This window comes from Pungitius pungitius, chromosome 3 (genome assembly GCF_949316345.1).
Source record: "Pungitius pungitius chromosome 3, fPunPun2.1, whole genome shotgun sequence".
Taxonomy (NCBI): domain Eukaryota; kingdom Metazoa; phylum Chordata; class Actinopteri; order Perciformes; family Gasterosteidae; genus Pungitius; species Pungitius pungitius.
The window spans coordinates 9,070,642-9,083,054 of NC_084902.1; the positions used below are offsets into that span (position 1 = coordinate 9,070,642).

General features: G+C 44.9%; 1 protein-coding gene across 3 annotated transcripts in view; it reads left to right on the plus strand.

Moving 5' to 3' along the window:
• dscaml1 (Down syndrome cell adhesion molecule like 1) overlaps positions 1–12,413 on the plus strand; it is a 77,614-nt gene that overhangs the window by 46,081 nt on the left and 19,120 nt on the right. For 2 of the 3 annotated variants that reach the window (XM_037457822.2, XM_037457843.2), the window contains exons 4-17: positions 593–739; positions 948–1,226; positions 2,205–2,480; positions 2,884–3,183; positions 5,304–5,446; positions 5,689–5,818; positions 7,331–7,609; positions 8,541–8,669; positions 8,843–9,022; positions 10,208–10,413; positions 11,052–11,148; positions 11,326–11,454; positions 11,853–12,020; positions 12,341–12,411. In XM_037457822.2, the coding sequence (XP_037313719.2) occupies positions 593–739; positions 948–1,226; positions 2,205–2,480; positions 2,884–3,183; positions 5,304–5,446; positions 5,689–5,818; positions 7,331–7,609; positions 8,541–8,669; positions 8,843–9,022; positions 10,208–10,413; positions 11,052–11,148; positions 11,326–11,454; positions 11,853–12,020; positions 12,341–12,411 (2,534 nt within the window). Of the gene's footprint in view, positions 1–592; positions 740–947; positions 1,227–2,204; positions 2,481–2,883; positions 3,184–5,303; positions 5,447–5,688; positions 5,819–7,330; positions 7,610–8,540; positions 8,670–8,842; positions 9,023–10,207; positions 10,414–11,051; positions 11,149–11,325; positions 11,455–11,852; positions 12,021–12,340; positions 12,412–12,413 lie in introns of those variants that run through there. The other variant, XR_005119521.2, reaches the window with a different exon arrangement.

Sequence of the window (12,413 nt, forward strand, 5' to 3'; positions counted from 1 at the left end):
AAAAAACATGCGGCATCAAAACAAAATTTTAATTGGGATACGTTTACATCCATGTCGGTTGGACAATGCAGTGGAATTAAGGATTATCTTTTTTGCAATGGTGGAAAACACGTCTTGTTTTCTCATCAAACTACTCTAAATATTTGTCTGTAACCTGCTAAAAGTTCTGTCACACGCATGTATTAGATAATTAATGTCTGTGAACTGATTAAGTTAAGAACCTGTCAGTTACACATCAAATCTATTTCACGGTTGCTAAACATAATCTACAGGTCCTATAAGGTAAAGTCAGAAGCTTGTGTATTGAATTATGCTAAAGGTGCGTTTTATTATGAATTTAGCTTTTTTAATGAGTCACAACAGCGCCATTTTTCTTCCAAAAGCTGCATAATCTCACTAAACCCTATGGTTGACATTATGACATTTTGACAAATGGATTTCTTTGTACCGTACTGGGAAGACGTCCTTCCGTAGACCCTCACAATGCTTTACAGGCCAATGAAATGGCTTTGTTATGATTCTCTACTCAGATATGCTGACTAATCTCTCCTCTCCCCCCTCCTACCTGTTTCCTCTCCGCTCCCCTCCACAGGTAACCGTTTTTTCCTGACCTCTTTTGGCGCACTGTATATCTCCGAGGTGCAGAAGGAAGATGCTCTGTCCACCTACCGCTGCATCACAAAGCACAAGTACAGTGGAGAGACTCGCCAAAGCAATGGAGCCAGGCTCTCTGTTATGGGTAAGCAGTGTAACACTTCCATTTACTTTCATTGTAGGTGCTAAAGCAAGACTACATGAGCAGCAGCTTTTCATTTGTATTCCTCAGAAAACGCTTTAAAGTACTTTTGGGATTGCCCTTTTCTCTGATTCTAGTCTAGATCTTAAAAGTACTCACTTCTCATTATTCTAAATGTGTATATATCGCCATCGACATGCTTCTCCTGCAGACCCTACGGAGTCCACCCCGTCAGTGCTGGACAGTTTTCAGTCCGGTGAGGTACAAGTTGGGCACAGTGTGGAGCTGCCCTGTATCGCTTCCGGGTACCCAAACCCCACCATCCGATGGCTGAAGGATGGTCGGCCGCTACCCGCAGACTCCCGCTGGACGCGCCGCATCACCGGCCTCACCATTTCGGATTTGAGGCTCGAGGACAGTGGCAACTACATCTGTGAGGTCACCAACAGCTTCGGATCCAAAGAGGTGACGGGTCACCTCAACGTCATAGGTGGGTAACGAACTGAAGAGAATGTAGCCGGATGATGAAAATACCGAGATTCAGCCAACAACAAAGGATCCCTGATTAATACGTTTATCCCCATCTTCTACGGTGATGAAGTTAAAGAGTGAGATGCATGTGAAGTCAGGGGGAACAAAGGCTTCATTTAACCTCTGCATACTTTGCTTCGTCCCCTGTGCTTCCTGCACGCCCCTTTTATAACCGACCCACGTCAGGGTGGAGTGTGGGCTTGATCTTCATCAATGACGTAGCAGAACAGTGGTCTTGTGGGGCCGTCCTTCTCTTCACTTTAGGATGTCAGAGCGGGAGAGAGGGACACAGCCATTCTGATGATGTTTTGTGTATGAATGAATGACACAGAGTAAAGAAAATGGTTCATTGGAGGGAGGAGAGATAAAAGGGGGGGGGGAGGTGGGATAGAGAGGGGGTGTGTGCTTGGTTAAAGGGGGAGTTGGACGCCGCTCAGACAGGCCGCAGGGCACATCACAACAAAGCCCACAAACCTCCTTTGACAGAGCTTAGAAGGTGGTAAGCGTACACACACAAACGCAAACACACGCCCACACACTTGGACACATACATGCAGTTATTACCCATGAGGACAGTCTTACATGCGTGTGGTCACTCCCTGACACACATGCTCACACACTTTCAACAGCACTTAACACCAATCGCTTTATTGCTCACTGACATTTTCTCCCCTTTCTGTCTATCCGTCTCGGGTTTTCCTCACCGCTTAGCACACACACACACACACACACACACACACACACACACACACTCGACACAGACAACAAACACACAATCACAGCATCATATGATATGAGTCGCCTGACTTGTCTCAATTTAATTATCTTCAGCAATACAGGTAATACCAACTATATCTGATACTTCTGTTAAGATATCGACTTGTGGACAACTGACATATGAAAAAGCCCCTTCTTGTCTCTCCCTGGTCGTCTTTAGAGCCACTGCGCGTCACCTTGTCTCCCAAGAACCTCAAGACGGGGATCAGCAGCACAGTCATCCTGTCCTGCGCTGTCCAGGGTTCCCCGCACTTTACGGTGTCTTGGTACCGTAACACAGAATCTGTGCTGCCCGATCAGCACTTTTCCATCCAGGGGGCTCACAATGAGACACTGTTCATTTCCGCTGCACAAAAGAGACACTCAGGAGCTTACCAGTGCTTTGCCACGCGCAAATGCCAGACTGCCCAAGACTTCTCCATCATACTACTGGAAGGTGAGCACAGGCGGGGGATTACCGTGTTGGTATAAATCATGAATGTATACATATAACAATAGTGGTCAATCGTCCAGTTTATGCAATGCCTTCACTGCAAAGATGTTTATTTTAGTTTTCAAAAGATTATTCAGAAAAGGATGATGAGAGGGAAAGTGAGAACGACTTCCTTGTTGTCCAGTGCATAATAACATTTGCTGTTATGTTTCATATAGTGTAATTTGTCCAATAATTCACAATTCATTTTAATTTCCCTCCACACATTGAACATGTGCACATTTGCACACACAGACATGACGTGTTTTTCAACCAAAATGCTGATTCAATCCAGTGTAAAACACTGTCACCATTTGTCTCCGTATTCACACCATCACCCAGCTCTAACCGCCTGATTCTCTCTCAGATGGCACACCCCGCATCGTCGCCTCCTTCAGCGAGAAGGTGGTGGTCCCGGGTGAGCCGTTTTCCCTGATGTGCGCTGCCAAAGGAGCCCCTCCGCCCACCATCACCTGGACCCTGGACGACGAGCCTGTGGCCCGGGACCTGTCCCGCGTCAGAACCAGCCAGTACACGCTGTCGGACGGGAGCACCGTGAGCCACGTCAACATCAGCAGCCCTCAGATCCGCGACGGAGGAGTGTATCGGTGCGCCGCACGAAACTCGGCCGGTAGTGCCGAGTACCAAGCGCGCATAAACGTAAGAGGTGCCTGTCTACTTTTCAATATCAGTCATACAGAGGCTTTTTATGGCCTGACCCCCCCCTACCCTGACCCATATCCTATCCCCTTCCCTTCTATGTCTGTCTGTCTGTGTTTTTCTTTACTGTATATTTTTAGTTTTTCCCTTTTTTCTTTTTTCCTTTTCCGTCTGTCAGTCTTTACACTTACATAATAGTTAGAAGTCTTTTGTTCATCAAGCGGCACATGTAGTGTATGTTGTCTCGTTCTGTCTCTCTTTTCTTGCAGTCGGTTACGGTGTCGTTGAGTTAACTGTAGCTCTGCTTATTGTTAATGCGAACACAATAGGAAAAGGATAGTCCTACTGTAGCTATGCACACACAGACACAGTAAAACAGTAGGTCAGAAGTCAAACAAAATGTCCCAATGGAGACATTTACTAAGGGAACGTGAGAAAAACGGACGAAGAAAGTTTAGAAGAGAAAGAAACAGATGGCCACAGACCGAGGGAACAGAGAGAATAGATGGAAGGAGAGAGGAGGGGAGGAGTGCCAGTGTCTGCTGGGGGAGTGATGGTGAACTCTGGTGACAGGACTGGTGATGTCACTGTCGTCAGAGATGACAAGGATGAGGAGTGACACCGATGGACAGGGCTGTATTACTGTCTCCATTTCTCCCTCTCTTTCCCTCCCTCACACACACACACACACACACACACACACACACACACACACACACACACACACACACACACGCGCACATACATACATGCACGCTTTTCTCAGTCCTTTGGTGAGATGTGTGGTTGTGACATGGGAGTCTGCTCTAAGGAGACGTGCCAGAATGATCATTGGAGTAAGAATGAGCTCAGTTGCCAGATAGCTTCAGCCCTTGCATGCAACACAAATACAACCAATACACACGTGCATATCCACACATGAGAAAGCAGTGGCCCGCTATGCTGGCCCACTCACTGAAATGTGATACACTTAACTTATCTTATTCAGTGAGAGGGGAAGAGCAACGATGCTAAGCCACGCAGACTCTGGTTGAACACACACACACACACGTGTCTACTGTCTATGTGTTGTGTGTGTGTCTGTGCGACAGTGCTACTGAATAATACATCTTTCACTCGTCAGAGCTGTGACTTCAAAGCTCGGCACGCGCTTAGAAAAGGAGGAGAGAGAAAGAGAGGGAGAGAGGGAGTGGGTAAGAGGGCTCAGAGGAGAGACAAAAGCCCAAATACAAGAAGAACACTGGTGAAAAGGTCACAGAAGAGGTGACTGATGATTGAGTGACGGCTCCCATTGTCCTCGTGTAACGCTCAACACAGTTATTTGTTAGTCTGACTTACTATCCGGCAGCTGGTCACATCCTTGACTCTTGATACACGGCCAATAGATTGAGGCCATCTAGCTTTATTTTTGTTATGTATCTACCTTTCACATGGATTTTGTTCCTCTTAGTCTACTGCATACACGTTGTGGTCAGTAATACTCATTCCTATTGCCACTCAAAATACTGCATGGCCCACGGAGCCGGACGTTCCTTAGAGTTCACAGCACAAATGTTGACAGAGCACATGTTTGTTATAACACAGAAAGTTTGCAAAAACTGCTTGGTGCACATACGTATGTAAACAATCCTGATTCGGACGTTAAAGCCAACGAGTACTGCATTGGAGGGTTGCAACAGAACTACGATCCTGCCCGTCCTGCAACCCAATGAATGGGGCACCTAACCTCATCTTAGTCTTTAGTGTTATTAAAACTAGCTGAGTAGCTGTGTTGTTGTTGACTCTAAAATCTGGGATGGAAGTAAACAGATTTTTAACTGAAAAAAGGAATTAGTACAGGAGAATGCAGACTGCTTTCTACGGATTAGACACTAAAACCTCTCTTTTCCTACACCCGTACATGCTTTTTTCCTCTTCTGTTTCTCCCTACTGCCCAACTCCCTCCCCTGTCAACCCTCCCCTTTATTTCTAAAATTCCACAACCTGGCTCTGACATCATCAACTAATAATCTCATCATTTTCCCCTGTCTTTTCTTCTTCTGGTCAACCTATTCCATTTTCTCTCTCTCCACATCGCTCCCTCGGCCCATCTCTTTCTCTTGCTCTCTCTCGCTCTAATCCCAAAAGGTTCTCCAAGGATTCGGCCCATGAAAAACATCACTGCAGTGGCGGGAAGAAACTCTTTCATAAACTGTCGTGTGATTGGGTACCCTTATTATTCAATAAACTGGTACAAGGAGGGGCTTCTGCTGCCTGATAATCATCGCCAGGTAGACTTTCTTTCTGCAAATATGACAAGACTCATTTTCCATGCAGCGCTATACGACATAAGTATACAGTATGTGGTTAAATGAATCATATTCTTCTATACAGTGTTAATTAAAGGTCACTAAGTTTATATGTATGTGAATCAAAAATTTTGCAGCTGATCATCTTCTCATTTAAATTCACAGCTCCCCTTACATGAATGATTAACATGCGACTGAGTGTAACACTGCTGGTGTGTGTTCAGGTGGTCTATGAAAATGGAACTCTGAAGCTAAGTGACGTTCAGAAGGGGATGGACGAGGGGGCCTATGTCTGCAGCGTGCTCATCCAACCCCAGCTCTTCATCACGCAGACCGTCTATGTTACCGTCAAAGGTCAGTTCATCATTTTGAAATAAAAAAACGGGTATATCTAAAAACATGCATGGAACAGCGGCATGCATGGGCTTGTGGAGTAAATGAAAGGTTTGCCCTTTGAAGATCATAAGCTGTATGTAAAATGATGAAAGAATTGTAATTTATATGCATCTAGCTGTTTTTAAAATTAGAAATATGAAAGTAAAAGAGGGGGATTATATCAGGGAAAGAGAGTGAGTAAGAAGCAGGAGGGTGTGAGTGAAACGGACCGAGAGGAAAGAAGAAAGCTGTATGCATTGCTTCTAATAACCCCTGCTTAAGGGGCGGAGTGGCCGAGTGTGCGCTCCTTCAACCACTCCGCAATTACATAGAGCATGATTTTCTTATGTGTGCATGCCATCCGCATGCATAAATGTGTGTGAATTGTGAGTGTGTTTGTGTCCTACGCCCATTTTGCACATCCGTGTGCTATTCTGGTCAGCTCTGCGCATAGCATGACACAGTTTGAGGAAGTTGTGAGTTTGCGTTGTGTGCCGTATATCTGCATCGGCTGCATGCAAGTGGGGATATGTGCTTGTATGAATGTGTGCTCGTCATGTCTCTGATTTAATTAGATGAATTTTAACGAGGCCCAGATTAAATCCCCCAGATGTCTCAGCTGTAGCCCCCCACCACCACCTCCCAACCATAACCACCACCCTCCCTCCCTCCCTCCCTCCCTCCCTCCCTCCCTCCCTCCATCACCTCCGCCGCTCTCCATAGCAACACTGCTCTTCCCCCTGCGGAAGGGGCTCTAATTAGAGCAGCTATTATGGGCTGGCTTTAGCAGGGCAGGGTTGGATGGAGTGGAAGGATTCGATGGGGGGTAACGGGCGGTAGTGGGCTTGTCGGATAGGTTGTGGTATTTTGGAAGCTTAGCTGAGAGATTCAAGTGATAGGACACAAAGATAGACCATTAGTTTTACAATTAGCCTGTCAATTGAAAGATTCTGATTATGATTCTAAAATGAATCTAACTTAATGGCCCTTTCTTTTGTATCTTTCTCCCTCCACCCCATTTCCCTTTCGCATGGCTCTCCTCCCCATGTCCTTTCCATGCCCCCAAATCTTCAAATGTGTGCCTGCTATTCTGCCTGTCTTACATCCAACTTTCTATCTTTCTTCCTCATTTATTCATATTTGCCTCAAATCTCTGTCCTCACCTCTTTATCACCCCGCTTATTTAAACAACCCTCCAACTGTCCTCATTCATGTTTTCTTCTTTATTTTCATTCTGTCTTCCCATTACATATCATTTATTTCACCCTTTTGCCTGTTTTCTCTCCACCACTCTCCGTTTCATCATGCATTTCCTCACTTGATCTGCCTGTTCCATCTCTTTTACTTTCACTATTTTCCCCTCAATTACTTTATCTCCTACATTTCTATTTAACTCTCCTTTCCTGTACACACATCTCAACACCTATGACTCTCCCTCCTTCCCCTCTCTTTTGCTTACTCCTGTATCCCTCCCATCTCTGCCTCTCTCAGTTCCTCCGCTGATCCAGCCGTTTGACTTTCCGCCGACTTCCATCGGTAAATTGATGTACATCGCCTGCGTGGTGTCGTCCGGAGACATGCCCATACGCATCGCATGGCGCAAGGACGGGCAGGAGATCGTGCCCTCTTCAGGCATCACCATAGACACAAAGGAGTTCATGAGCTCTCTCCAGATATCCAAGGTGTCGCTCAAACACAACGGCAACTACACCTGCATTGCCAGCAATGATGCTGCCACCGTCAGCACGGAGAGGCAGCTCACAGTCACAGGTGAGAAAGGAAGGAAGGAGTGAGAGGAGATCGTTAACATAAAAGTGACATTAAGATAGGGTTTAAGGGGAAAGGGGGGGAGGGGGGGGGGGGAGTGTATTTTAAAATAGCACTGCCGGAATTTAGTACTGCAGTCACATAAAGTTTGATGACTTTGTAGATCTCAAAAAGTAGTCAAATTTGAAGCAGCCAAGCTTATCCATTTTGACTCTATGTCCTTGTTATGGGTTACACCCGATACTTAACATTCCCGTAATGCAGCTCAGAAGCGTCTTTGATTATAACGTCTTTTGAGTAGAGGACCCCATCTTTCAATTGTCATGACCTCCGTGGCAGACTATGAAACCACAGTAAGTTATTGAGTCATTTTGTCAAAGCTTCTCACATAACTCTTTATTTATTTATTTACTCTTTATTCAACTCTTTCTGAAGTACTCCCTTTGGCTAGTACTGACATGTAAAAGCAGATGTAAAGTAACATTTACTACTACTACTACTACAAGTACTACTACCTAAGTAGAGTTTTGCGGTACTTTTAGTTAGCTGCACTGTTTTGATTCTATAGTAGCCGGCCTGTACCAATTTGGTGCCCGAGGCAAGATGTCAAGTGGTGAGTCCCCTACACTGCCTATGCCAAGGGATGGCTCTGGTACTTTTTCCTTCAACTCCACCACCTTTTACTCCACCGCAGTTATTTAACAGCTGTTGACACCTCATTATAGTTAAAATCTCAAAAGGGTCGGTAATTTTATTCCAAAATCAGCTGAATGACCTTTTAACTGGATTCTTCATTTATTCAGTTTTATTATTATGAACAAAGCAGATGGAAGGTTTCAACTTACTTTTTTTAGCAGTATTGTTGATGGTGTTTTTGACGGAAATGTTGTTACTGGCCCCTGTTTTTTTTAAATTTACTTCTATCCTTTCCCAGTGCCTCCAAGATTTGTGGTTCAGCCCAATAACCAGGATGGGATCTACGGGAAGGCAGGCATCCTAAACTGTTCAGTCGACGGATACCCTCCTCCTAAAGTCATGTGGAAGCATGCCAAAAGTGCACTAGGTACATGGCCTCTGTTTCCTTATTCATCTACAGTATTTGCTGTGATTGACCTTCCTCGTCCTGTTGTGTTACTCATAGGTGCATTGTGCCCATAGCAAATTGTATTCAAATGTAGAGATCCAAAGTTAGTTTACAGTTCACCATAATCTTCGCTTTTTTTTTTTTTTGTCCAGCGGGTATTGGCAATCCACAGCAGTACCACCCCGTGCCTCTGACGGGCCGCATCCAGATCATGAGCAACGGCTCTCTGCTCATCAGACATGTTTTGGAAGAAGATCGTGGATTTTACCTGTGTCAGGCCTCCAACGGCGTTGGCTCAGACATCAGCAAGAGCATGGTCCTCACCGTTAAGAGTGAGTATGCAAACTCCGACGAGCAACTGCAGCCCAGCGCGAGGGTTTCCATTGGCGTAGACGACTGCATCAGTCTCATAGCCACACGCGCTGTCTCAACCGCGTCAACCCAAATAGCCGCCTTGCACTACTCTCCTTGTGCTCTGTGAGCACGAACATGCACACTAATGAATCGGTGACACAAAGGTGACCATGGACATGGGAGCACAACAATGGGGAGACGGCGAGAGAATGGAGGGCGTGTGTCTGTGTGTGTTTGTGCAGAGAGTAAGCGAGCCACTGTGTGATTGATCTTTTGACTCTTGGGATCTGTCTACAGACAATCAAAAACCCTTTGAGCTTAATCATTATTTGCAATCAATCTCTCTCATCCTGCCCTTGCTGTCAGTGCCATCCCCTGTAATGGAATGGGAACATGCACAAACACCATCAGGTTAAGCATATAAAGAGAGTGTATTTTGTATAATGCAAAACCATGACTTTACAAATCAGCTTTGCCAACAAAAGAGAAGTTAATGCATAAAATATGACACCTTTTGACATTTTTGCACATAAATACAACACTATTATAGCATGCTCTGCCATCGCAAGAATGCCCCCACCGCCTCCCTCCTGCTGGTGTTAGTGTTATTGATTGAACCGTTCCTCTCCTCTGCCCCCCTCAATTCTGTCTGTTTCGCTCAGCGGAGAAGGAGGAAAAGGGGGAGGTCGAGATGAATAAGTGATGAAAACAAAACTGCACAACCCTCCTCAGATCGGTATTGTGCGTGTGTGTGCGCAAATGAGTGTGTGTTGGCCAGCAAGGGTCGTGTACGGAGTGGTGGAGTGCATCGTTTTTTGCCTGTTCATTCGCATAGACCCCGGTGTAACTATTGGAGAATGAGAGAGGAGGTTTATTGACTTTACCTCATCGGCAATAGCTCTTCATTACTCTACTCCAATGGTGAACTCCACCTTTTTAACTGCTGGCTGGCCCAGCATCTTGTCCTCTTCGTTCTTTCTCTTCTTTCTCTCTGTCCACCTACACGCTTATTTTTATACGATTACTTCTACTTTTACCTCCCCACCTCCCTCTTTCAAATCTAAACTAATGTCCCATCGTATGTCTATGTCTATGTCACTATATCTGTCTTTTCTTTTGTACCGTTCTTCCTTTCTCACCCTCCATTTCCCTTCTTCTTCCAGTCCCAGCTATGATCACCAGTCACCCCAACACCACCTTGGCGAAGAAGGGTCACTTAAAGGAGCTGAACTGCACAGCCAGGGGAGAATGGCCCATCATCATCCGCTGGGAGAGAGGCGACACAGTCATTGACCCCGACCGCAACCCCCGATACTCCATCACCACTAGTCCCAATGAGAAGACGGACGAAGTGTTGTCCACACTCAAGGTAAAAAGTTCTTAGCTAAGGTTTTGCATCTCATTTGAAGAAATCAGGCAGCAATGTCAGCATGCAATTACTCAATTGACGAGTAGATAGCTGCCCGTATTGTATTTTCTTTTTGTCCACTTGAGTCAATGAAGTGCAAAGCATATTCTAGTTTCCTGTAATCTCACCGTTGTTGTTTGTGAAATGGCAGTGAAATGAGAGTCCATTATCATACCTGTCTTCTTTTTGTGTGTTAGAGGTTGTTATAGGTTGGTAGCAGTCTTTTTGAGTCTGTTTCTGTGGTGTGAAAATATGTCCAACTCAAATGGTTATGTCAAGACAAATATGTACCCACTGCATCCAAATGACTGTGCAGGAAGTTAATAATATGAAGGCATCTATAGAGTGAACACAATTCTGGATTTTATTGCACATTTAAATTCATTTGCTGGTAAAAGAATGTGTGTATTTCAAGTGCAGGCCAAACGTCCTTTGACGGGGCTTGTGACATATTGCTAAACGGGTGGACACCTAAATACTCAACAGGCATTGGAGAGGAAAAACTCTCACAGGGCTTCTCCATCATAGAGGTGTGATTTACACACAAAGATAGGTTAGTGGGCTCTTTGACATTTATCTTTCCACATTTCTCCCTACAGCTAAAGCCAGCAGAGCGTGAGGATTCAGTTTTCTTCTCCTGTCATGCCATTAACTCTTATGGAGAAGGACGTGGCCTTATCCAGCTCACTGTGCAAGGTACTGTAACAATTCCTGTCAGATGCACGCACCATCTCCTCTTAATATTGATACAAGCTACACAAACCTTCTTGTCCCTCTTTCACACTGAAATGTTCTGTCTTCTGGGGAAATCCTCTCCTTCCTTTGTCTTTCCTTCCTCCTTTTTTCTCATGCCTTCTCATTCAAACCCCTCAGAGCCCCCAGACCCTCCAGAGTTGGAGGTGCGTGAAGTGAAAGACCGCAGTATGAATCTTCGGTGGACACAGAGATTCGATGGAAACAGCGTCATTACCTCCTATGATATTGAGTATAAGAACAAAACAGGTAAATGAAAGAGTGTGTTCTTATTTTTTTCTGAAAATAAAGTTAGACTGGTTAATCTAACAGTGGAATAACATGTTAGTGTTTCTTTTCTTATTTTTAAATACTGTATTGATATTGACAATCAATCAATATTGACTATTCTGCATCAACATTATGCAGAAAACATCAGACAGTGTTTGGGTTCAAAGTCGCATACAACACATTACATGCCACGGGGTGTAATGCATATTTCCCCCCAAAATTAGAGATTATGACTAATTCCAGTGAACTCACATGGCTTACTTAGATGTTCTTGAATAAAATGCATTTGGAATTCACTACATTCTCAAATTCATGTCATGAATGGGAAGGTGAGAAAATGGTGGCAAACTGAATAAATAATTATTTTCATTTGTCAGATTCCTGGGAGCTGAAGCATGCCACTCGAAACATCTCCCCTACCAACAATCAGGCGAACATAGTGGACCTGCACCCCGCCTCCGTCTACAGCATCCGCATGTACTCCTACAATGCGATAGGCAAAAGCGAGGCCAGTAAGGAACTCACCATTAGCACAGAGGAAGCGCGTAAGTATCTTGACAGCATCACACTTATTTCAGAAAATATCTCACTTTTGATTGCAGTAATAGCTCCTAGTCACTGCATATTCAAGGCCATGCATCGGCATGGCCTTGAATATATTTCCATTAAAATTCCGTCTCAATAAAGCTGAGAAAAACACTTACAATATTCAAGTCATGAGATTTACTTAAAACATGAAAGCCGTTCACTCTGTGCCTCAATCCCCTCTCTCTCTCTCTCTCTCTCTCTCTCTCTCTCTCTCTCTCTCTCTCTCTCTCTCTCTCTCTCTCTCTCTCTCTCTCTCTCTCTCTCTCTCTCCCTGCAGAGCCGGACGGTCCTCCTATGGAGGTGATTCTGCAGCCAGTAACCTCTCAGAGTATCAGGGTCACCTGGAAGGT